The sequence below is a fragment of the Rissa tridactyla genome, chromosome 17 (assembly GCF_028500815.1).
Source record: "Rissa tridactyla isolate bRisTri1 chromosome 17, bRisTri1.patW.cur.20221130, whole genome shotgun sequence".
In the NCBI taxonomy this organism is placed as follows: Eukaryota; Metazoa; Chordata; class Aves; order Charadriiformes; family Laridae; genus Rissa; species Rissa tridactyla.
Window position 1 is genome coordinate 2,317,470 of NC_071482.1, and position 25,168 is coordinate 2,342,637.

Consider the following 25,168-nt stretch of genomic DNA (forward strand, 5'->3'; position numbering starts at 1 on the left):
GGCTCGCGGGGCAGGGGCACGCGCAGCGGGCGCCAACGGTCGCCAACGGTCTCGCTCCCGCCTCTATGAGGGGGCTCGCGCCTCTGTGAGGGGGCGCGCGGGCACCTGAGGGGAAGGGGAGCGGGACCCGCCGGCGCGGGCGGGCGGAGGTCGGCGCCGTCTGGGGAGGGTCCGCCGCCGTTTCGGGGCGGGCGGGCGGGCGGGGGTCGGCGCCGTCTGGGGAGGGTCCGCCGTCGCTTCGGGGAGGGCGGGCGGGCGGAGGTCGGCGCCGTCTGGGGAGGGTCCGCCGTCGCTTCGGGGAGGGCGGGCGGGCGGGCGGGGGTCGGCGCCGTCTGAGGAGGGTCCGCCGTCGCTTCGGGGAGGGCGGGCGGGCGGAGGTCGGCGCCGTCTGGGGAGGGTCCGCCGTCGCTTCGGGGAGGGCGGGCGGGCGGGGGTCGGCGCCGTTGGTGGAGGGTCCGCCGTCGCTTCGGGGCGGCCGAGAGGGCAGGAGTCGGCCACTGCCTTCGTGGGGAGGGTCCGCGATCGTCTCGGGGCGGGCGGGTGCCGGCGCCGTCGGGGAAAGGTCCGCGATCGTCTCGGGGCGGGCGAGCGGGGGTCGACCATCGCCTTCGGGGGTCTGCGAGCGCCGTGGGGAGGGCTGGGGCTCAGGTGCCGTCCCGGGGAGGTGCGGTCGCCCATCGTCACAGGGTGTACGGAGGGTCCAGACCCCGCCGGGAGCGGCCAGAGCAGCGGAAGGCACTTCGCACTCGTCCCTGCAGGGAGCAGCGGAGCAGCAATTCGGTGAGAAAAGCCGATCTCCGAGTTTTTTCCGGGGCAGGGGTTATGGGGTAGGGGCGGGAAGACAGTCGGGGGTCGGGCGGTGCTGAGGTGAGCTCCCTCCGGGGACCGGGTGTGCTGAGAGGAGCCCCCTCCGGGGGTCGGGCAGTGCTGAGGGGAGACTCTGCGGGGGACGGCGTCACTCTCGGACGTGAAGAAGAACGACCAGGCGGTTCTGTCAGACTCTTCCACCGGTAAGTAATTCTAAATCTGGAAATTTTTCTTCTGAATTCTAACGATGGAGCTCCGCAGCCTCTGTGGGAAAGAAACTCCTCCCGGGGTAGGGGCCGGGGGGAACGGCCCGGGGCCGGGAGGTGCTGAGGAGAGCTCCCTCCAGGGGCCGAGGGGTGCTGAGGAGAGCTCCCTCCAGGGGCCGAGGGGTGCTGAGGAGAGCTCCTTACGGGGCCCGGCGTCCCTCCGTTCTGACCTAGTGCTCCTGCCTCGGCAGCAGCTGGTGGAGCAGACAGAGGAGGCATCCATCGTGTGGCACTGCGAGGCAAGAGCGAGCGAGAAGAGGGCCGGAGGAAGCCCAGGAGACTGACGTGGAGGAAAGGGAAAGGCGCTCTGGGCAGAGGGACTGTGGTCGGTCAAGGGTGTTGCCAGCACCTTTGTGCCCTGGCTGGCTTTGAGCTGGGCAACCTCCCTGTAACCAGGGCTCAGGTCTTTGGCCGTTTGCCATGTTGCCCCATGGTTAGGCAGCCCGGAGAGAGGGGCAACCCTGTAAGGAGGGTGAGAGCCACCATCTCCACACCTGGGGGGGAAGTGGAGCTCCTGAAGAGGGGAAGAGCCAGGCTGGCGGGCCCGTAACTTGGGCGCAGGTCAGAGCCTTGGGCTCCGTGGGGCTCGTTGGGAGTGCTGAGCTGAGGGGGACCACCCTGTAAGTAGGGCTGTGCCTGTCTCCTGTGTTCAGCAGCACCCCCTCTAATCAGGCGGGTGCCCCTGGCCCCGGCTTTTCAGAGGCGTGGGGCTGGGATGTGTGGGGCTGGGCGTGCCCTGCCCTAGGCCTCTTTGTCTTTGTTCTTGGCCCCAGGAGCAGTTTGGGAGAAGAACCACCGGGGAACGCGGGAGGAAGGGGCCTTTTCCAGGCATTGGGTTGTGCTTGCAAGCGGGGCCTGGGTCCTGCCCTGGAAGCCCTGTTTCTGGGTGGCCATTTTATTGCCTTGAGCTGGGCCATCGCCCCGGAAGCGGGGCTGTGGCCTCTGTTTTTTTGCCTCCCTCTGGGCCACTGGGTACTATGGCGGTGGCAAAAATAGGTCTAAGGTGGCTGAGCCTGGGGGGGTAAAGGGTAGGAGGGGGGAAGGATGGCTGGGGAGTGCTGTGGGGACCTCCCTCCGGGGGCTGGCATTCCTCTCTCCTCCGGGCGGAGGAGTTGGTGCTTGAGTGTGCCCTCCTTCTTTGGAAGCAGCTCCTGGAGAAGAAACACAAGGCATGGTGAGGAAGTGCGAGGCAAGAGCGGGTGAGAGGAGGAGTGGGAGGTTGGAGAGGGGGAAGGACAAAGGTGCTCTGGGCAAAAGGACCTTTTTGTTAGTGGGTCTGTGGTCACGCAAGACCATTGCCAGCACCTTTGTGCCCCGGCTGGCTTTGCGCTGGGCGACCTCCCTGTAACCAGGGCTCAGGTCTTTGGCCTTTTGCCATGTTGCCCTATGGTTTGGCTGCCCGGAGTGAGTGGCAACCCTGTAAGGAGGGCAAGGGCCACCGTCTCCGCACCCGAGGGGGAAATGGAGTTCGCTGGACCCCAAGCCCACCCTGTAAGCAGGGGAGGGCCATTTCCCCAGCTTCCTCCTCCGGCCCTGGCAGCGTTCTGTCTGCTGGTGGCCTGGCGTGCGTGCCCCCCGGGAGTCAGGCGCGTGATGCTGTTTGCCCCTTGGCCACCCGTGAAGCCCCTTGGTGTGTTGAGGCCTCTCACGCCTCCATGCAGCCCCGGGGGGGTGGGTCTGAGGCTCTTCCCTCCCGCTCGCTAGTAGGGATGGCTCCCCAGACAGGGGCTGCGCAGAGCTCGCTCTCCCTTCTCGGAAGTTCTGTTTGTCCTTGATTGTGTCTGTGTCTGTGGGAGTGAGAGAGAAAATGAATTTCTTGTTTAGGCCCCTGTTAAAATTACTGCAGCGTACTTAGCTTAAACTTCCCAGGAGGGAGAGAGGGCTCTGTGCAGCAAAAAGGGTGTCCCCTCTGAGGCCGCGAGCGGAGGGAGGGTCCGGGCTTGCCCCTCCTTTCTAAGGACAGAGTGAAGCCGCTTAGTCGTAGAGTGCGGGCAAGGCGACCTGCCCGTAGTCAGGGGCCGGGTCTCTGCCTGCGCGGCTGCCTGTCCTGCTGGCGACCTGCCAGCGTGACAGCCCCGTACTCGGGGCATGTGTCACGAGTCCGTGGAGCCCTGTGTCCCCAGGAGCAGCCCGTCCTCCCTGTAAGCAGGGCTGGGGAGGCTGCTTTAGCCAGCCAACAGGAACGAGCCCTCCCTGGCTCTTTTGAGGGTGCAGGTTGAGGAAGCGCTGTGCTGGAGGGCGCAGGCCCGCCTTTGGCGCTGCTTTTGGCTAGGGTGACCTCCCCGTGGTTGGGGTTGAGGTTGCGCGCTGGGCTCCCGAAGAGATGGTGTTGTGCTGCAGCCAGGCTGGCCGGCCCGTAAGTGGGGCGCAGGTTGGAGCCTCGGGCTCTGTGGAGCTTGTTGGGAGTGCCAAGCCACGGGGGACCGCCCTGTAAGTAGGGCTGTGGCTGTCCCCTGGGCTTGGAGGGACCCCCTGTAATCAGGCGGGTATCTCTTTCAGAGGCATGGGGGCCTTTGGCTGTGAAGCTCCACTGCCTGGCTGTTGAGTCTCGTTCCTGTTGCTGTGGGGGAAGGCCGAGCTCTCTGGCTCCCTGGGTGTCGACCTGCCTGTAATCAGGGTCCAGGTCTGGAAGCCTTTGTGCTCCACTGGCAGCCTGTGTGGGGTGACCGCCCCATTAGCGGGTAAAGGTCAGGGTGCCCCTGAATCAGAGAGGAGCCTCTGAGGGCCTTTGGGACCAGGGCTGCCCTGTAAGTCAGCCCTGGGCGTGCCCTGGGAGTGCCGAGCCGAGGGTGACCACCCTGTAAATAGGGCTGTGCGTGTCCCCTGCAGTTGGCAGGATGTGCTGGGAGGGACCCCCTGTAGTCAGGTGGGTGTCCCTGGTCCTGGCCCTTCAAGGGCAAAAATTTGGAAGTTGTATCTTCTTAACACAGAATTGGAATGGCTTCTAAAAACCCAGGGAACGGCATTGAGCCAAGTACCTCCCCCAAAGTCATAAAAACCTTCCCAAAAGTGCCAAGGATGCTCTTGTTTGACTGCATCCCTGGTGACAGGGAGCTCCCTTTGCTTAGAGTGCCTCACTTTGCTTTTCTCTTTCCCTTTCTTCAGCCTGCCACTCCTCCTCCTATTCGCTCTTGCCTCGTGGTTCCACACACACGTTTGATGCCTGTTCTTTCTTTCTTTCTTTCTTGTCTAGGAGTTGTTGCTGGGGGGGACGGTGCAGTCTTTTCACAGGAGCGCAAGCGCTTCCGCCCAGAGAACAGGGGGAAGCCGGCCCTCGGAGAGACCTCCCCACGGCGGTCCCCGGTCCCTGGTTTCTGGCCGTCCTTCTCCCCTTCGCCCCCTACCCCCCTTGGCTTAGACATCTTGGGCGCCGCGTGGTGCCCAGCATCCTGGGGGCTTTACAGAGGAGAGGCCCTGGCCCTGTTTCTGGGGGGGCGGCCCAGTTCAATGCCATTAAGCCCAGTGCCATGGCTTCCTGGGCAGGACCCGGGCCCTGCTTGCAGGCCCGTGGAAAGGGCCCCTTCCCCCCCAGCTTTTGCCTTCCCCGGGGGTTCTCTTTCTCCCCAGCTGAGAGCAGAGGCAAAGGGGACCAGGGCACGATAGGGTAGGGCAGGGCAGGGCAGGGCAGGGCAGCGCAGCAGGTTTAGGGTGGCAAGCGTCACTTGCAGGCCCCAAACACCAGCCACTTCCCAAACAGCTGCTCTGCATTGAAGCAGCAGCTTCTCCCAAGTGGCAAGGAACCCACCTCAGAACGTTCTTCTGCCCAAGCCCCTAAAACCTCCCAGGAAAAGCCCTTGCTAGTTACCAGCCACTGCTGCCGGGTCTCCTGCCTTCAGGGCAGAAAGTACACTCTTAATAGTGCTCTGCTGGCAGCCTGTGTGGGGTGACCGCCTCGTTAGTGGGTGCGGGTCAGGGTGTCCCTGAATCGGAGAGAAGGAGCCTCTGAGGGCCTGTGGGACCAGGGCTGCCCTGTAAGTCAGGGCCAGACCAGTGCCCTGCGGTCCCGGGCGCCTTGCAGTCCAGGCAGCGGCTCGAGCCCCCTGTAAGCAGGGGTGCAGCCTCTTTGGCCGCCACTGTGCATGCCCAGCTCTATTTGCCCAGGGCGTCCACCTCCGAGCCCAGCTCTGGCACCAGCTGGAACTCCACAGGCGGCAGCGCTGGGACTGGAACACCAATGTGGTGAGAAAAGCCGATCTGCGAGGTTTCTTGCAGGGGGGTGGGGGTGTGTGGTGGGAGGACGGCCGGGGTCGGACGGTGCTCTGGAGAGCTCCCTGCGGGGACCAGCCCGGCGTCCCTCTGTCCTCCAGGCAGGAAGCGGGGGCTTCTCGGTCCTGAGCGCGTCCTCCTGCCTTTGCAGCAGCTGCTGGTGGAGCCGTCGTTTGTGGAAGGAACCGCCAGGCAAGAGCGAGGGAGAAGAGGAGCGGCAGCAGACTGAAGAAAGGGCACGAGAAAGGCACTCTTGGGCAGGGGATCTCCCTGTCTTCGGAGCTGCGGTCGCCTAAAGCATCCCTGGCCCTTTGGGGATGTTTTCTGTGCCTCTGGAGCAGGTACTTGGCTCATGGCAGTTCCCGAGATTTTTAGGAGTGCTCCGATTCTGTGTTAAGATGATGTGACTTCCCAAAGTTGTCTCAAAACTACTTTTTGTAGCTTGATACTGCTGCACCAGATGTGGGGAGTGGAGGGGCTGCACAGACACCCAGAGTGTCCTTTGAGGCTGTGTGCACCCCGGGGAACGAGTACTCGGGAGCAGGGATTTTAAGGTGGTTTCCCCTGTTCTGAATGCTTCTCTTTCAGCACTTGCACGGGCGAGGAAGCCGCTGGACCTCAGCCTCTGGAAGAAGATGTTCCTTCTCCCTGTCCTGAAACAGCTTCTGTTGTCTCCCTTTTCGCAGCTATTCAGTGCTGGGGGCACCCAATAAAACGCTTTGTTCAACGATGTGTCCTCCATTTAGCTACTTTCCTGCCCTGCCCAACTCTGCGCGGGCAGAGGGCACGGAAGGGGGCGCGGGGGGACACGAGTCTCTGCCGCCGCGGGGCTGCTGCGGGGAGAGCGGCCCGCTGGCGAGAAGCGCTGCCGTGGCGGGTGGCCTTGATCTGGTCCCGCTGTTCCGTGCAGCGATGTCACCGCTCCGCGCCGGACCGCCGCTATCGGCCCTCCGCGGCAACGGCGCGCTTACGGCCGCGCGGAGGCGCGCGCCCGTGCCCACACCCGGCATGGCGGCCGGCGGCTTCGGCTCTGCTCTCGATTCGTCCGCCGGCGACAGGGAGCGGGCGCACGGCTTCCCGTACTCGCCATGGCCGCCAAGGGGGCCCGGCAGCGGCCGCGGGCTGGAGGTGGCGGGGAGCCCGCCCGGCCGCGGTCGGAGGCCGCGATCGCGGAGGAGGCCCGCGGGGAGTAGGTGTCGGAGCGCGCGGCGGAGCGGCGGGGCGCCGGGGCCGGGCTGCAGCGGGCGCCGGGCGCGTGACCCCCTCCCCGGGCGGCGCGCGGCCGTCTCGCGTGGGCGGGTTCTGCAACCGTCAGTCGGGCGCGATCGGGGCCGTCCTTCGGGGCTTGGCAGCCGCAACGCCGGCCAGGCGGTGTTGGTGGCGAGGGCCCGCCCGGTATTTCCTCGCTGCCGGGTTTTTCCGTCTCCAACGTACCCACAGCCCCGCGTGGCCGTGGTGGGTGCCCGGCCGGGTTAGCGTGTGGGGTGGAAATAGGGTGCCCGGCCTCCCTTCGGCGGAGCTCCTCCCGGGCCTGCGGCAGTAGTGCGTGGCCTTGCTCTCTTTTGTCGGGGAGAGGAGGGGGAGGTCCAAGGGGGCTGTCTGGCAGCGGTGGGTTAAGCTCTCAGGGCCCTTGCTTCGGTGTGGTGAAGGGGGATCCTTGGGTGCTTCCTTGGGAGGGCATTGGCATCCCCCAAAGCAAGCAGTGAATAACTCATCTGTACCTATACAGTGCTTAAATGCAAATATGCTTGTCAGTTCTTTGCCTCGTGTCACCTTGCTACTCTTGATCTTGTTACTGAGTCTTCTTGGTGCATATTTGTATTTTTTCTTTGGAGTAGGTCATCTGGGAGCAAAGCAGGACAAGTCTGGGCCCCTGAAGGATCAACAGCTTTCAAGTGTCTCATCTCAGCCAGGTTCTGTGCAGCTCTCTTAAGCAACATCTCTGATTGTGATGAGACGTTTAACTATTGGGAACCGGTAAGTGGCTTTCTCTCCTTGGAGGTCCTTGGGAGTTCGTGGTTGGCCTATGCAAATGCAGATTTATCTAGAACCTTGTGCTAATCTCTGTGTTTCAAAGAGAAATTTTCCTACTCAAGAATTCAGAGATGGAAAATGCAAAACTGTCTACTCTGTGTGATGCATATTTACATATTTATTTAATCTCCATTGTAGACACACTACCTCATTTATGGAAAGGGGTTTCAGACATGGGAATACTCTCCGGCATATGCCATCCGCTCCTATGCTTACCTGTGGCTTCATGCCTTACCAGCCTTGTTCCATGCTAGAGTTCTACAAACTAACAAGGTAACTCAGATGTGTGAAAGCTTCTTTTGTGGTGAATAAATATGCATTTAGTCTGTGTTAACCAGCTGCTTTGTTTGTTGTCAGAGGTAAGAGAATTAGTGTTTACAAAAATACAAATTTGTTTACAAACGCTAACCTCCCTGTGAGGATTTGCAAGGGTTTGTGAGCTGACTAAGGATCCAAGGAAACGTGATTGCGAAGTTGCAGGGAAATGCTGTCTGGCTCCAGTTTGCTTGAGAAGCTGTCCCAGAGGGGCTGGTAGCTTGTTGGCCTTTTGAGTGTTTGCCAGCTATCAATGACTGTTTTTTTTTTCAATACGCTATAAAAAATAAGTTAGCATTTTACAAGGGATATTGCAAACCGAACTCAAAGAAACGTAAAAGAAAAAGTACTGAATGTGCATTCTGCTTGGGGATCCATTGCCATACTCGGCATGTTTCTGCACAACAGAAAACAGAAGAAGGGTAGTTCTGGTAAGTTCAGTGGACTGTGTTCACTTTCTGTGTTGTAAGAAACTTCAGTGTTAGAGGGATAGGCCTTGATCTGCCATGATCTTCAGCATCCCTTGGCGCAAGATCTAGGTCTACAAGAATAGGCTCGTCCACCACTGCCAAGCTTGCTCCGTCCATGCACAGGTCCCAACTTTCGTCCTTGGGACCAGCTTGTTAGTAACAGGTGCATAAGTTTCATTGTTGTCCTGGTTAGGGGTGCAGCAGGCCCAGCTTTGCGTTCAGTGACAGGCCCGTGCTCACGCTCGTTGCCGCGGCAACCAGGGTCAGCTGACTCGGGTGCTCAGCCCGTGGAGGGGTCGCACCTGTGGGGAGCAGCAGACAGGTCAGGTGACCCAAACTGACCAATAGGGCGTTCCGTCCCATCTGCCGTGCTCATTCAAAAAACTGAGGGACCAATGGGGTCAGGTTGGCGCTTCTTCTTTGGCTCTTCTCCAATGGCTCTTCTTCAATGGACTGCTTCAGTGGCTCTCTTTCTTCAATGACTGGCATCTGAGGAGGACCCTGTCAGCTCATCTGTGTTTTGATCCTGGTCAGTGTGTTCCAGTTCCCATTTGTCACTGAGTCCGGTCTGGGACTTCCCCAGGGCCTGCCAGTGACATCTCCCTGGGAGCTTGATATGGTTTTGTGTATATTTGTATATATTGCATCTATTTTATTATTAATATTTCATTAAAGTAGTTTAGTTTTTTCTAAATTCATAAATCTCTTTATCTCTTATTACTCTCTTTGGAGTGAGAGTTGGGTGAGAGCATTTGTCGTCTTGTCATCGGCCAACCTGGCCCAAACCTTGACAATTGTAAGCCTTGTTCAGATTCTGAGTATGTCTCCTAGGTTCTTATCTTCTATTTCCTCCGATGCTTCCTGGCCTTCCTGAGCTGCATTTGTGAACTCTACTTTTACAAGTGAGTATTAGAAGCTGCCTACAGTGAATGTTTTGGAGCAACGTGAGTAATATTCTCAGTTATTGCCACAGGAAATACACTCTGAAACTCATGTGTAGATGTGTCTGGTAAACTGGGCTACTTCACAGTGAACCTTGAAAGTATGTGTTCTCATGATAACCTAATGAAATATTGGTTAAAAATTCCACTGTTAGGATAAAATTGTGTTTTCAGATTTGCCATCCACATCTCCACTCCAGTATTTTGTTGATTACACTTGTTTTCTCACTGATACCAGCAAGCAGGGTGGAGTGTTGTAAACTGAGCTCTGCTGGAGGAGAGGCTGATGCTGTGTTTGCTTATCATAGTGAATTTTAGTGGAATACATTGATTGTTGCTGTCTGTAATGTATCTGCCAGTGGTGTTTACATCCACTAAAAGCAGTAGCCAGAATGTACAATTATCTTGTCTAAGATGGATTTTTATTTTTACCTGCTGCCTCTTCATTTGTGGCTTTCAAACTATTACCTTGCATTACTTTTCTGTTGGCAGTAGTCTGGCTTTAAGAACATAAGCTGTGGCTTTTTGCATGATGGGGTTTTGTGAGGAGTGAAAATCTTAAGATAGATTGATGTTGCTACAGCAGCGCAGACACCCTAAGTTCCTGAGATTTGCGTGAGCACAAATGAGTGCAACTAACGCTGGTAGAAGGCAAGTCTCTTCTAGAGTTTTGCACTAGTATAACTTACATGGATCTGAAATCCCAGGCCAGAGGCAGCCATACTGCTCTTCAGATGGCCTTCAGCATCTGAGTAATGAGAATCACCCACCTTTAACCTCTCAGGGTTCTTCATGGATTATTTGTGGTTCTGCATGCATTGGGTACTGTTCTTTTGTGTACTGAGGATATTTTTGTGGTGTCTAATTCTCTCTTGCTTCCTTAGGGCTGTGTGCAAGAAGTTTGGGCTACATGTGAGCCGGCTGATGTTAGCCTTCTTGGTACTCAGCACTGGGATGTTTTGCTCATCTGCAGGTAAGTTTGCTTAGCAGTGACACTAACAATTACTTTATCTATAGAAACCAAAAACCAAGAGAGAAACCAAAGGTCCAGAGAGAAGAAAATCCACAGCACTAAAATACTTCTCTAGCAATCGTTTGTTGTATTTTGTTGCAGGTATTTCTCATGGCAGGTATGATGGCAGAATAAGTGTTGATTCGAATGATGTTCCCTGCATCACTCTTTTGTAATCTTTCCATTTCCAGGGCATGTTTATTTCTATTGCTGCCTCCAGTCTCTCTGCAATGGGCCATGCCTTTTAAACAGGATCTTGACATACCTTCCTTGAATATATTTTAATCCAGGGAAGGAGGGTCATATTTTGGCATTGTCATTTGCCTTTGTGTCCTGTTCCTTCTGGCTGGTTGTACCCATTTGCCTAGCCAACCACTGAAAGACTTGTAAAACGCCTGCTGTAGCTCAAAGAGAGACTTTGAGCAAATTTTTTTTTGCTTTCATTGAAATGAGAGTGTCCAGTATAGCATTGCAGCTCCAATGGAATGAATAAGAGATGATTAGCCTTATCTTGGCCTCGTGCAGTTCTCCTGCTGTGGGAAAGCTGTGCTAACGTCTTTCTTTCCCTGTGTTGCAGCTTTCCTCCCAAGCAGTTTCTGCATGTACACCACGGTGGTTGCCATGACTGGTTGGTATATGGACAAGACCTCTGTAGCAGTGCTGGGGGTGGCTGCTGGAGCCCTTCTGGGCTGGCCCTTCAGCGCGGCTCTTGGGTAAGGAGAGGAGGGCTCAGGAGTTTTGCACTTTGTCAAATGTTTCTTGCCTGGTTGGGGAGAATGTAGGTGCTGGAGAGCTGGAGGAAGAACCTAGCAGGAACTGAGCTGCCAGCCTAGTCCAGGATCATTGCTACAGGCTCCCATAGCCTGATTTCTTTGCTTTTGAAGAACTTAGATTGAGAAGAATTCTGGATCCTAATAACACTGAGAGAGTAAGGCTTGAGCTGGATGACTAGAATATGGAGCCCAGTGAAAGGATGGTTCTGTTCCAGCTACTGCCCCATTTGCTTTGAGGGGGCAGGAAAACCTGCAGTGGGGAAAGACAAAGTCTCCAGTTGATACCTGGTCTCTCTTTCAGGCTTCCTATTGCCTTTGACTTGTTGATACTGAAGCAGAGGTGGAAAAGTTTCCTAAACTGGTGCGTGATGTCATTGATCCTGTTTTTGGTAAGTGCCTGTAACAACGCAACGAGGGAACGGATTGGGATTGCAAAAGAAGGGGTGGGTTCCATTAAGAAAATCAAATGCAGTTTTTGAGCAGTCCAGTCTAAAGTTTCTGGCACTTTAAATAATAGATGCTTTCTTTCAGGTCCCCTTGGTAGTTGTGGACAGCTATTACTATGGGAAGCTGGTAGTTGCGCCTCTCAACATTGTTTTATACAATGTCTTCACCTCTCACGGACCTGATCTCTATGGTGAGTTTAAGATAACAAAACAGGAAGGGGGTCGGGAGTTTTCTTGCTACTGTCTTGCTACCATCACCCACCAGGTCTTGATTGCCAATCCTTTTTTTGATGTACTTAAAAGCAAAAGCAGACTGCGACCTCCAAAGGGCTGCAGGTCCAGCTTTTTACCACATGATGTCTCTCTCGAGCTGGGAATCCGCAGGCCATTGGCGGATTTCTCCACGCTGTGAGTTAAGCTGCTTTTGTTGTTCGCTTTCAAGTTCTGTAAACCATTGTGAGACCTCTCAGCGTCACAGGAGAGGACTGTCACTAGCAAACGTATCTGGATGCTACGCGAGTGCAGTGGGCACAACTGATACATGTGTGCGTTTGTCAGCTTCAGTCGAGTTCTTGGCAATTGTTCTTCACGGTCAGGGTGCAGAACCTTGGGAAACTGCGTAACAGTGCAGAATGCATAGTTCTTTCAGTTCACAGACTTCCTGAGTCTCTGCTGTACCCTGGGAGTCTCCTTGCTTATTGGCAGTGTATGGCCTGGACTTTGCTAGAAGCAGAATCTGAGGTTACCATAAAGGCATCTAGTCTGCAGGCAAATTATCTGCCTATGAGGGGTTCCCTGGTACTGGCCATTTAGAATACTGTGTGACCCAAATCTCAGGTCTGAACCTTGATGTCAGTGCTGTGTTATTTGCTTGGGAGCTACTACTGCACTAAGTTGTTCGTATCACGTACTTCTAGAGCTGGAAAGTACAAAAGTATTATATTTCTAGCAGAGTTTCAGAGGGGCTGGCAGAGACTTCAAGGAGCTTAGGGTGCAGGGTCCCTGCGTCATCTCTGTCTCTGTTTAAGCCCTGTTGAGATATTCTAGGAGGGATTCAGCAGTGGTTAGCAGCAAGGCTTTCTCTGGCAGTGCCCTGCAGGGCATATTTGTTGGTTCATTTGAAGGGCTGTTTTGGGTGGTGCTGAGTGGCGATTTGTTACTTGTGCTGTGGCACAGCAGGCCGACAGCTGCTTTGACATGGTTCCTTATCTCTGCAGGAAGGCTCTGAAGCCTGTTGCTGTGAATTTTCTGTAAGGAAACTCCAGGCCCTGTCTCTGATAGGTTTTGGCATGGGCTTGTGCCTGACCTTTTCCACACTGTGCATGAGTTGTTTCCAGAAGCCTCCAGGGACCAATCTATTCTGAAGTGTTTTATTCGTAGTGACATTCATGTAACATCCTCAGGCTAGTAAAAGAGCCTGCTTGAAATTGCTCTTTAATGCAATGTGGCCAGGACAACGCTGTGTGTTTAGAGAGCTTCAAAACACTTGGGAAAAATAACACTACCAGGGGAGATGAAAGGCTGGCCAGTCCCTTCTGGCTTTCGGGCTGGGATTTCCCGACTTTCACATGATGGGAGCAGGAACTGCTGGAGGTTGCAGAGTCATCAACCCATATCATTCTCAGTGTGAGCACCATGTTATTTTTCCTTTTGCCTGCAGACTGGAGTTCTGGAGACAAGGTTCATTTGGTTTGGGTTTTTTTTGTCTTTAGCAATACACTTCTGGATATATACAGTCTGTGCAATGAATATTTCCCTGGGGTGAATACGTTTCTACAGTAGCTTCTAAGTGTGTATCCTGAAGCTTGATTCTGAGGCTTTGGGATGTTTTTGAGTACATATGTTCTAAGTATGCACAATTTGTGACAAAAGTTTTGTCCCACCTCCTGTGATCAGAGCCTTGGCTGTGACTTGCAGTGTGATGGCACTTTGGGAGGCTTTGTTCAACTTGGGTGGAATGTGCTGGAACTGTTTACATGACACCTTGCTCTGTTGAGTCCTGGTTCTTAAATAGAGTGAAAATAAGTGAAATGCAGAAAGCAGACTGTTTATTATACGAGCACTGAATCAGACTTGCTTACAATGAGGGCTGTGACTCATGATCAAATTATTGCAGCTTAGTTACTGCTTAACAGCTGAGCTACAGTTCCTGCCTGCATGCAGGCTTTTAGCCTGTGACAAACACAGGGTGGGGCACCTTAGCTTAAGCCTATTTTACAACTCCTTTGCTTTGTCCTGAGCTGCCCTCACCGTTGCTGTTGTCAAGCTGCAGCATGGTAGCTTCTTAATTTCTATTAACTTGTCTGTGAGTTTGGTTTCTAGAAGTGCTCCTGGAGCCTGTCACAGAGCACAAAGTTTGAAGCGGTTTCTGGCTCAGTGTCTGACAGTGCTTCCAGTTGGTTATCCCCATGGAACCATAGCGTCATGAACACATGGGCCACAGCGTTCTTCCCACTGCTTTCATTAGTCTCTCTCCTACAGCCCACATCTGCTCAGCTCTAGCATGTGGGATACTTGCAGAAAGTTAAATCTTCTGTCGTGGTCTGAAGGCGATGCTGTGGAAGCATGTTCCCATCAATGCTGTGCATGGAGAGTACTTTAGCGTTCCGCTCTGCTTGAAAGACATTGTTCTGGGCCAGGACTTCTTGTATGCAATGGGGTTGTTCTTTTTTTATGTTGCAGTTCTTTCTCAGATCACCTTGAGTCGTTATGGATAACAAGAATAAAAGCATTTTGCCCTGGGAGGCATTGAGACTGAATGCCTCTGAATGGGTGAGTCATCACAGTGACCAAGCCTATTGCTTTTTGCCTGGCATCTGTGAATTATTTAACTTGCCCGTATAATGCACTGTTCTCCTCTCTTTTTTTTTCTTTTTTTTTTCCTCCTCACTCAGAGAAGAAAATCCCTCATTGGAGAAGGAGGGGAGGTTCCAGTGCTTCGTTCTTAAGGGCAATTCAGTCACACTGCAAAAAAATCTGAGAAAGTATCTCTTTTGTTAAAGCTGTGCTTCAGATCAGCTGACCTCTTTATTAGCAGAGTCCCTCAGGTCACCTCTGGGCCTTTAAGGCTGTATCTGGATTGTGGAGGAGGTGTGCTTCATGAAGTGTCATTCATTCCTGAATCCCAGGCAACCAAATCAGAGACCAGAATAGAAAGAGCCATAGTTAATTTCCTTTACTTTCCATAGCAGCCAGGGCAGGTAGAAGGGAGACAGTATGGTCCTTGGTACTATCCTTTAAAGATTTGGGGCTTGGCTGTGCTGTGCAGCTTAATTGTAGCTTAATACACTGGAGGGTAACAGCTTACATCAGTTTCAGAGGCTTTCTATCTTATCCTGGCATCTTTTATGATAAAGTGGATGTTATTTATAGCAGTGGGAGTTTGGGAGCAGGCTACGGAACGCAGTTCCAGTCCTTTTATTTGTAAGGAGGGGCCTTGGTACTCCACAGAAGTTACTAGAGTGGCCTAACCAGTGATAACCCTGCTGTAAGTCTTTAGAAACCTGTAGTATTGCCTCAGAAGGGAATCTGGAAGAGGCAGGGCTGGGAAGAAACCAAAGCCCCCTTTACACACACTTTTTCTAATGTCCACTGGAAGATTTACAGTGTGATACCCCAGACTGCCTCAGGTTTTTCCTTACAGACACATCCCACTTGGCAGCTCTGATTTCTAGGAAGGGTAGTATGCTTCAGTCCTAAAATGATCTTCTTTCTGCACGTGTTCAAGATCTGTCACAGTGATTATTTAGATTATTGCTGTCTTTAAATATGGAGAGTCACCAACAGAGTCTAGAGAGGGAGGAAGGGAGTTGGCACTATTGCCATGTTGTCACACAGATAACACTGTCATGTCCATCACTTGATGTGATCTTTCAATCTACCGTATCCCATATTCAGCCTTTCACAGACTGAGGATTGTGCTTCTGTGGGAATTGCAAGAATTATGAAGCAGGTATAGGGAGAGAGGTGGTGAATTTCTAATAATTCACTCTCTTAAGGCACGTTACTCCCCAAAATCCAAATTGCTATTTGCTTTTAGTGCTAATAGCTAAAGGTTTCCTAAATGAACCTGAGTTGCTTGCATTTGGCCTTAGTAACTCCAGTGACATGTTTCTGATATTACTAGTGCAGCTTGTAATCGTATTTAGCTGTAGGAGCTGCTGAGGTTTCGGGTTTTCCTTGCTGCTTTTCAGTTGTCTGATTAATTTCAACATGGACCCTATTTAAGTGTCTCTGATTGCAGGAAATTGCTGCGGCATGTGACACATGTCACAACAGTGTAGTGATTAAAGCCCCCGCGTGTCATTTACTGACTGATTGAGCTAATCACACTGAGAGAGTGGCAAATGTGTGGAGAGGAACTGGCATTCCTTATTGTTCAGGATTTTAAGCATCCTGAATTAAGAGTCCAAATAAATGACAGTTGGACTGGAATTTCTTTCAGTTTACATCCTTCGAAGCTTGCAACCAATACCCAAGTATGTCATGTTAGGAGGCAGAGTTGGCTTGCTCCTGCTTGAAGCTACACTGTAAGAACAAATTGAAGTAGGGACATTTTAAATAGTGTTGATTCTAAGGAGGTACCAAAACTAGCCTCTGGATGAACTTTAGTGGCAAAGTCTTATTGGGGCAAAGTGTGAACGTGAACCCTCTTTCTTGTTTCTTTTTAGTACATTTTCTATTTCTGCCAACATGGAGTATACATCATCACTCCAGAATTATAATTATCTCTTATTAACATTGTGTGGTTTTGTGTTATTCTTCTGTTACATCTCTGCAATTAGAAAGAATGAATTTGGAGTCAAATTTCCTAGTCTTGCTGTGTAGGCTTTCTTAATGCAAGGGTGAATTCTGTGTCACAGAACTCTGCTGGGCAAGGCTGACTGTTGGAGTGGCCTGTGATTCATGAGCAGCGGATGTGATATTGACTATGACCCAGAGAAAAAGGAAGGAGAAAAATAATTTCTGAAAGGGAAGACAATGAATTATCCTCGGCAGACATAATTGTGGGATGCTCTGGTGCCTTTGTATGGCTATTGATTAACTCATGCCATGGTTATGTTAGTTTTACGGGTGAGGGGCAGAACCATGAGACTGCTTTGAGATGGCTCAGGCTTATTCCATGGGGCTGCATCCTCTGTCCAGCTGCAAGATTTTCTGTCCACACCCTTTCCATTCTTTGGTTCAAATACGCTTGCGATGGGGTGAATTCATGTCTGCTGCTGATTATCTCAGTCTGTGTCAAGCAGATAAGGAATGAAGCTGCTGTTACATATGGATCTCATACATGCTTGTACTTAAAAACTCTTGTTTCCTTTTCTCATCCTTCAGGTACAGAACCCTGGTCCTTCTATTTCATCAATGGCTTTCTGAATTTTAACGTGGTATTTATTTTGGCGCTGCTTGTGCTGCCACTGACTTGTCTCATGGAGTGTCTGCTTCAGAAGTTTCATGGTGAGTGCAAGACAGCTGTGAGAGCCAAGCACAGACAGCCTGGATTTCAACCTTGTTGCTAAAGGGAGAGCTTGCCTGCCAAAAAGCACCTTTCCTTTATTGGAAGTGAAACTAGGTTCAGGGAAAGTCTTTGGAATAATAGGAAGGTTCCTAGAGCTCATTACTCAGTTCAGTATTGACCCCACAATGGAGTTGCTGTGTAGAAAGAACATGCAGTGAGATGCATCTAGTTGCGTGCTGCCTGTAAAACGACAGAAACATTTTTTTCTCTTTAAGGATGATTACTGTGTTTCCTGCCTCCACCTCAAGAAGAACAATGTGTTCTCAAGGCTGAACTATCCATACTCGGAGTAAGCTTAACAAGTTGTATGGTACATAACCTTCAGCCAGACATGCAAATGCATTAGAAATAGCCTGGTCAGAAATCTTGAGGGGGAAAGAAACTGTGTACCCATTGTTGTTTCCATCTTATTTGCAGCTGGACATGGTAGCCTTTAGAGTTATTTGGGGAACCTTTTGCTGGCTCTTCCGTTGTTACTTTTTTATACCACTGCCAGAAATGTTTTCTGTGGCAGCTTGAGAGAACAGAATTATTCTTTCCTTTTTGATTGTTGAGTCTGAGCCTACAAATAGGCATCCTCTGGTCTCTGCTGCTGCTGCCTGCATTGGGATTGAAGTTGGGCTCTTCTGTCCAGTGCGAAAGGCACTCTTCAACTCACAGGACTGAGCCTTGGCAGGACAGTCTTGCTACCCCACACTTTGGGAAGCGTCCACATAGATGTGCATATACTGAGATTAGAGAAAGGAGGAACCAGAATATTCCCTCCTTCGTGTTGGGTTTCTCTTAAATAGAATGACATCAGTTTAAACACGTGACATTTGGCAAATAACTCGAGAGAGGAAAAAGGTGTTCAGGAAGTGTGAATACCTCTCTGCCATTTTCCTAAGGAAGATTCATTAAGCATCAGCGGCAGCCTTCAGATTCATCAGTCCAGTTAGTGCTTCATTTTCTGATTTTTTACTGAATACAAGAAACAATAACATCATAATCCTTGCTGAAAATGTATGTTAACGGGTATTTGCTGATATCTGTTTCTTGTATATGAATGACATACCGTCAGAAACCAGTAAAAGCTCAGTAGGAGATCCTGTAAATGCAAGATTTCCTATTGTTCGCTTGATGTTCTTGTACTTAACAGCAGGAGCAATTCTGCAGAGTGCTTTGTTCTTATTGTCTGTGAAATGCCGTTAGCTTAATTGCTTAAGTCTGCTGTTGGGAGTAGCAAGGGGGCAGAAAAGGGACTGAAAATTGTCAGGCACTGTAGTACCCTCCTCAGTGTGACTAAAATTCAGGGTAATTGTTGTTATTTTTGAATCAGTTATTTCCTCTGTTCAGCAGAAAGTGCCTGAGAGACCTCTCATGCTGTTATTTTTGTAATTAAGCAATGAAGGTTGTGGAAACATCAGTCACTAAATAACCATTTGTAAGTGGAAGGGTAGGACCAGAGGAGATCTTTCTGATCTTCCTATGGATAGCATAATGCGCAGCAGGAAATCTAGTACTTCTGACTACCCGTTTAGACATGTCACTTCTTGATGTCTCTTGCTTGGATTCAGTAACTCAGTTGCTTATTTTCTTCTTTTGGTCTTCTGAAGTCTGTTGAAATTGTTAGTATTGTAGGAATCTACAAAAATTCTCTGATCAAAATTCTATACTGACTGTTCGGACATGTTACCTGGATTTTAACAACATGGCTGCTTAGAACATGGTGTGTTTGTATCTGAAGGCAATGGTTCGGGTCTGAAGAATGGGCTTTTGAACGTGAAATATAATTGTATAAGAGGGGGGGAATAGGATAAATCTCTCATTCTTACATTAATACTTTACTGAGTGTTTGTTTCTTTCAGTTCAGAATTTGGGCCGTCCCTACTGGCTGACACTAGCTCCTATGTACATTTGGATAGTGATTTTCTTCAGTCAGCCCCACAAAGAAGAGAGGTTTCTCTTTCCCATCTATCCCCTCATCTGTCTCTGCGGTGCTGTGGCTCTGTCTGCTCTTCAGGTAAGTTTTAGTGGAACACATCTTTTTTAATGAGCTCATACCTTTCGTAGGCATAACTGCTAGCTGACGTCTTTAACATTGCTTCCCAAAGCTTGGGAACATTTGCAGAATATCTGTGTCTGTGACACAATCTACAGTGATTACACAATCCGGGACTGTGCTATGCATAACTTGATAATCACTTTTAATCTGTTAGCTGGTACAGTTTTCATTTTTGAACCATGTTTCATGGATACGTGTTTTGACTCTGGAAGCAAAATGCACAGCCATTCTAATAGTGAAGTGTGTGCGTTGTTGATTTTACAAATTAAACTATAATCTTCCTGTACACGTTGATTGAGAGTATGTGGAAAACTATTAGCCCTCTGTAAGATGTGATGTAAAACCAAAAATATTTGGGATTTCCCTCCTGAGTGTCATACAGAATGAGCTCATCTAATAATCTTGGACTTCAGTGCAGACTGCTTCACAGCCCAGCAAAAAAAGATTAAATTTCATGGCTTTATAAGGTGATCACATTAGGACCTTGTCCATGATTGCATGAAGTGATAAATGGTTGAGAATATTTCCTCACCACTAATCATTTCATGATGACTTTAAGTTGTTCTCCCGTCCCAAGTGGGAATTTCTGGTGAGGAGCAGTTGTGAGGTTGTAGTGCCAATACAACACAACATCCAAGAGGTGTCATGAGGATTAGTAACTTGCTTATAGCATTGTGCCTCTTTTGTCTGCTGTTACGCAAGCTTTAAGGGGCAGGAATGTGTCTGTGGGGGAAATGCATTTTGTTGTATCCTAGTAGGAATCCCTCACTGAATTGAAAAAGGAAAAGTGGTCTTGTTTAGGCATTGGGAAATTACATTGGACATTTGGAAGAGCCAAAAATTGGATGTTTAGTAAATACCACTTGAAATGCTTCACAGAGTGAAGCACTAATACACGTTGCTATACACCTTCCCAAAGTTCTAAACTATTCATCTTTCCTCGGTTAAAGAGGCAGAGGAATGCAGTGACTAGTCCCTGTTAGAGTATTGGATGTAGTTCCTCCTGGGTATTCCCAGAAAGGCTTTTAAATTAGAAAAACCTAAAGGGCATTTCTTTTAACAGTTTCAGAGTGGCTTGTGTTTAAAGGTGGATGCAGAATGTGCTGTGTGTTCTTTTATCCACTTCAAAGCTGTAGCTTGTACAGACAGGGTAAACAACCATAGGTCACTCAGTAAATTTGGGTCATAGAACTGAGAGGAAGTCAGTGCAGCACTGAAAATGAGGTCTGCCTCTGTAGGGACGTTCTACAGAAGTCTCTGAAAGGGACACTTGCTGCTGGTTCACCTGGGAACAACCAAGGTGGAGCCCTGGTAGAGAGCACTTTACATCTTGACTAGAGGCCTTCCTAAGGAAAAGACCTGAAAACGTTTTTAAATATCCTAGATTATCAGTTAAGAAACGTGGCTGAACTATGTGAGTTTCTGTGCATTTAATATGTGTCTGAATGAAAAAATGAAGACCAAAGATCTAATGGGAGATGCAGGCACTGCTGTAAGGCCCTTATGAAAAACAGAATTTTGCTAAACATACAGGAGATTGAGTAATTTTATATTGTCTTTTTTAAAAATCTTTCCTCAGAAATGTTACCACTTCATATTCCAGCGCTACCGCCTGGAACACTACACAGTCTCCTCCAACTGGCTGGCTCTGGGGACTGTCTTCCTCTTTGGCCTTTTGTCATTGTCACGCTCTGTTGCCTTATTCAGAGGTTGGTATTTTAGACTTGCTCTGTGCTTTCCTGGGTATTGGCCTTGGCAAGTCTTAAGGCCTGCCAAAGTTGTGCTGCTTTGACTATAGCAGCACAGTAGAAATAAGGAACCTCAAAAGTTTGGATGTCAGCGTTGCAGGGAAAGGAATAAGTTCTAATGGTCATCATTAATGAATGATTGTGTGTGTGTGTATGTGCATTCATACATGTATGTATGAACATATGTATGTATTCATGTATGTATGAAGTTATCACTAGAATTATATCGGTTAAAAATCTGCTGCCTTTCACCTTCAGCCAGTACAACTATACTGATATAAAACCCGTACCTGTGCTAGTATTAAAGCAGATACTTTAACTTTCAAAGCATTTTCCCATTTAAAACTTGTAATTAGGTGGATGTGTCCTTAATGGAGATGGATTAGATATTGTCCTTAAGTACTTTCTTGAATCAGAGCCATGCAGTCAACCTTTCCACCTCATCAATATTTTTTTGATTGATGGTAGCCATTGACAGGACAGGAGAATGTGAATAAAGGTGGTAGGCTACAAGCACTTTTAAAAGGAGGGGGAGCTTTGGAATCCAGCCATATTTTGCATAGGCCAATTCATTTATTCAAGAAGTTATCAGTTAAAAAGTTATGTATGTACAATTTTTTGTAGTCTTTCAAAAGCAGTCATGTAAATATCACCTATTTCTGTAGCCTTATTTACAACTTACTGCCTTCTATAGGCTACCACGGGCCCCTGGACCTGTACCCAGAATTTCACAGGATTGCTACTGACCCAAGTATTCACACTGTGCCGGAGGGGAGACCAGTTAATGTCTGTGTAGGAAAAGAGTGGCACAGATTTCCAAGCAGTTTTCTCCTGCCAGATAAGTAAGTTGTTCAATGTAAAAGGTACAATTTTGTGAGATCCATAAGGAGGGGCACTTCTCATAAGAAGTATTTATGGGAGTAACCTTCAAGACCCTGTATCTCTGTTGACATGAGCATATCCAAAGCAAAGCATTCTGAAGTTTATTGTCAGCAGATTATGTTGGCCACAAGCTATTGAAAATTTGTAGTGTGACTACTCCTCTAACAGGGCTGGCCACCCTCAGGAATGAAATGTCCTTGGTTATGCTTTTGGTTTTCTCCACACAAAATATTACTAGGTCCTGCATTTTCCTGCTGGGCTTTCTGACACTCTTCTCTGCAGTTGGCAGCTCCAGTTCATCCTGTCAGAATTCAGGGGCCAGTTACCAAAACCATTTGCCAAGGGACCAATGGCCACACGGATCATTCCCACTGACATGAATGACCAAAACAAGGAAGAGCCATCTCGATATGTAAGAATTATATTCCTGTTTTCTTTTCTTTACCTTATAATTTCTATTAATATAATGCCTATGATTGGGTCTTCCCATTTGTTTTCATGGGGACCATACAAGTTACAGAACAGAAATGGGCTCTCTGCAGCACTTGCAAATTTCCCTATTTGTGTTAGTGGTTTCTGTTTGCATTTCATCTGCCTAGTTTTCACTTAAAGACGTAATAATAATAAAAAAAGAAGCAGAAGAAGTAATAATTCCTAGTCATTGCAATTTTGGGTTTAGTATAATGTGTTACTGTGATCACAGGAAAGTGAACTGAATGTGTAGTTTGAAATCCCCCACAGAAAATGTTATTGAGCAGGGACTGAATTTTTCCTTTGTACTTTACTTTCTTTTTAAGTATAAAATGTATTCATCATATTTACAACTGAGAAGGAGGAACTTAATTCGGAACTTCACTGAAACAATTGCTCAGTGATTTCAGTGTGAATCTGTTAAGATAACGTATACTGGTATTATTAATTTGTTACTTTTCCTGGTTATATTGTGTTACCTAAACAAAAACAGTGCACACATATGAATATTTTAAAATTATTGTCAGCTAACTTCTTTAAAATTGTTTAGCAGGTTAAATCTTAGCAGTGCACTAAAAATTCTTTGCAGTGCAGTAGATATTTAGTCATCTTTGCTTTTTTGTCCTAAGCATTGAATGAGAGGAACTGCCAAGAAATGCACAGTCCTTTCTTTATTCTGTTTTAGCACCTTGGAGGATACTTTGATATGCCCATCAGTATATAGGAAGCACTCGCATGTAATGGGCCAGCTCTCTGGTTTACATGAGTGGGTCTATCCTGGCTGAAGACGACAGTAGGCATATGCTTGTTTTTGTGGCTCATGACTTTGGGCTGTTAGACACTGTGCAAGCGCTTGTAATCTGCTCACAGAAGTGGATGGAAGGCAAGTACTATAACACAGGAGCAAACTGTGTGGTTAAAAGCAGGGATCAATCTTCTGGGTTAAAGCTCTCTTATTTTGAGCCTCATTATGTAGTTACTGGAAATGGGAAGGAGGCGTGTTCCCACCTGAGAGAAGCTGTCTGCTGCAGTGCATTTAATTTACAAAATCTAACTGTGGCATATTTTTAGCACAGACAGCTGGCTGGTGCGCAGCCTGTGACTAATGGAGCAAAACACACTTCTGCTTCACGTTTATTTCTTAATGTCACCCTACAATTTTGTTATTTCTCATGCAAGAAAAAGGGCCTAGGACATTGGAACTTAGCTACTAAATGTGAATTTTAAATGGGATTTTAAAACTTTTACTTCTGACCTGCTAATGACACCAAGAGAACAAGATCTTTTCTCAAATTTAGTCAGCTTATGAGTGCAAGCATACCCAGATTTTTTTTAAAAAAAGTTAGCAAGCACTGGAAAGGACCATCATAGCAGATAAATCTAAATAGCATGAGCCTGTTGGTCATTTAAAAGGGAGAAAACAAATGGTTCAAAAGGATTATCTGAGCTGTGGACAGCTTAAAACAAATTAATGGCTACAGAAATGGACTGATCTCTCTGTTTCAAGTGTAAGTAGTAAGTATATATTACTGCCCTGCTTCAAAATTGAAGAGTAAATCTCAGTGTTTCTGTTGCTATGAGACACTGGGGAAGAGTGATTTGATCTTCTTGTTTTGCAATTCTTCCTTCCTTAATCATGTTGAACAGCACTTAACTTGTACTTGTCCTACTGTGGAGATGCACTTGTCTCTGAAATTGCTAAGAAAGAGATAAGGAGTATTATCTCTTGCAAAGATGTATCCAAGCAGGAACAGTAGATTAGGCCTAAAAGCTGAAACTGTTAAAAACTCCTGACTTCAGAGGATGTTTTTTGTGACCACTTTATGTTCACTTCTTTTCCTATTCCCTGTAGCTCTGTTTTGAACTGTAGGAACCACCTGAAGCTTGGTTTCATTTTTGAAATAAGTGTTTGAATGATCAGTAAAACATCTCTGGTTTTGCTCAAAACAGTTGAACTTTATCTGTGGTTAACCAGACAAGATCCTGTTGTGCTCTGTATGGCCAGGCTAACCTCCATCCAGACACCAGTGAGAAACATGTGGCTGCAGCAGTACAGCAGCAGGCTGTGCCCTTAGCTCCATCTTTCTACTATACCATGCTGACTCCTGTTATTCAGGATGTGATCAAATGTAGTTCTCCACCACTTAGCATAGCGGTTGCATCAAATAGAAAAAGAGGAGGAGGAAAAGGAAAGAACAGAAGAGAATAGTATGTAATTTGGAAAATCTTTGGAGCTCTGTTCACTAAGACCGACTTCTTTCTATAAAGAAACATTTCTAGGTCTGTACACCACCAAAATCTTGTGTAAATCCTCAAATAAGTGCATAGGTGCCATGTTGGCCCTCTGACCGGGATGAATGTTATCCTTAGCTTCAGTGTAACTTGTAAGAGTGCATTGTGCTCTACTTGGACTGGTAGAAGGGAAATCTGTCTTTCACCTGACGGATAATTCATATGCATTGGAAGTGCTAGCCCTTTTAGGGGGAGCATTTGGAATGAGAGAAGTGAGATCAGTCTTAGAGCTTGAGGCAGTAACTTGTCTTTCTCTGAATGATTCTACATCACTTACAGAAAAACTTGGTTAGTGGTTTGGGAGTCTTTTTGCTAATGAGCCAGAACCTCTCTCAGGGCCTGGAATATTCTTCTTATACAGTGCAAGAAATGGATTCAACATTCTCCTCAGCTGAGTTTCCCATGATGTAATTTCATTTGCCACTCAGTTGTGATGCCACGGAGCCATCTGGTATCTGCCTAATTAAATTGTTTTCAGCCTAAATTGTTACAATAATCTCAAAGGTGCTTCAGAAAAGTGAATTCAAGCATGTCCAAGGAAGTTTGCAATAAAATTTTGTGGGAGAGCAAAATGAAATGTGGTATACCTGAAGGAAGAGTTTGAGGGAGCAATACAGAGTAAGGTGTAGTCATCCTGGAGAATCTCAGCCATCTGCATTTAAGATAACTGATGGGTAGAGGCCTTTGCAAACTTGGTGTAAGGGGCCTTAGTTTTTCATTTGACTAATGCAGCTATAGCTGCCCTGCCTTTTTCTTCACCTTTTCAACGTGGCAAGCTTATGCAGTGACTCTAAGGAAATTTGTTTCCTTGTTGAAACACTTGGTCATCACACATTACCTTTTTTCCTGACTTGATGAGATGTACACACATCAACAAGGTGTTGTGCAATCAACAAGACACTACTGTGTATGTTGTGTTCTGCCATTGTTAATTAAAAGGAAAACT

General features: G+C 48.5%; 1 protein-coding gene across 6 annotated transcripts in view; it reads left to right on the forward strand.

Annotated features, from left to right (window-relative positions):
* Positions 1 to 3,496: 3,496 nt before the first annotated feature.
* Positions 3,497 to 25,168, forward strand: part of ALG9 (ALG9 alpha-1,2-mannosyltransferase) — a 45,432-nt gene continuing 23,760 nt past the window's right edge. For 4 of the 6 annotated variants that reach the window (XR_008469666.1, XR_008469665.1, XM_054223262.1 and 1 more), the window contains exons 1-14: positions 3,497 to 5,252; positions 5,431 to 5,620; positions 7,118 to 7,256; positions 7,452 to 7,586; positions 8,930 to 9,000; positions 9,924 to 10,012; positions 10,629 to 10,764; positions 11,126 to 11,213; positions 11,356 to 11,461; positions 16,602 to 16,724; positions 18,633 to 18,787; positions 20,409 to 20,538; positions 21,272 to 21,419; positions 21,742 to 21,871. Coding sequence is in view for 4 of the 6 variants with exons in the window: in XM_054223262.1 (XP_054079237.1) it covers positions 5,153 to 5,252; positions 5,431 to 5,620; positions 7,118 to 7,256; positions 7,452 to 7,586; positions 8,930 to 9,000; positions 9,924 to 10,012; positions 10,629 to 10,764; positions 11,126 to 11,213; positions 11,356 to 11,461; positions 16,602 to 16,724; positions 18,633 to 18,787; positions 20,409 to 20,538; positions 21,272 to 21,419; positions 21,742 to 21,871 (1,740 nt within the window). In the remaining 2 variants the exon portion in view is untranslated. Of the gene's footprint in view, positions 5,253 to 5,430; positions 5,621 to 6,257; positions 6,469 to 7,114; positions 7,257 to 7,451; positions 7,587 to 8,929; positions 9,001 to 9,923; positions 10,013 to 10,628; positions 10,765 to 11,125; positions 11,214 to 11,355; positions 11,462 to 16,601; positions 16,725 to 18,632; positions 18,788 to 20,408; positions 20,539 to 21,271; positions 21,420 to 21,741; positions 21,872 to 25,168 lie in introns of those variants that run through there. The other 2 variants (XM_054223263.1, XM_054223265.1) reach the window with 2 other exon arrangements.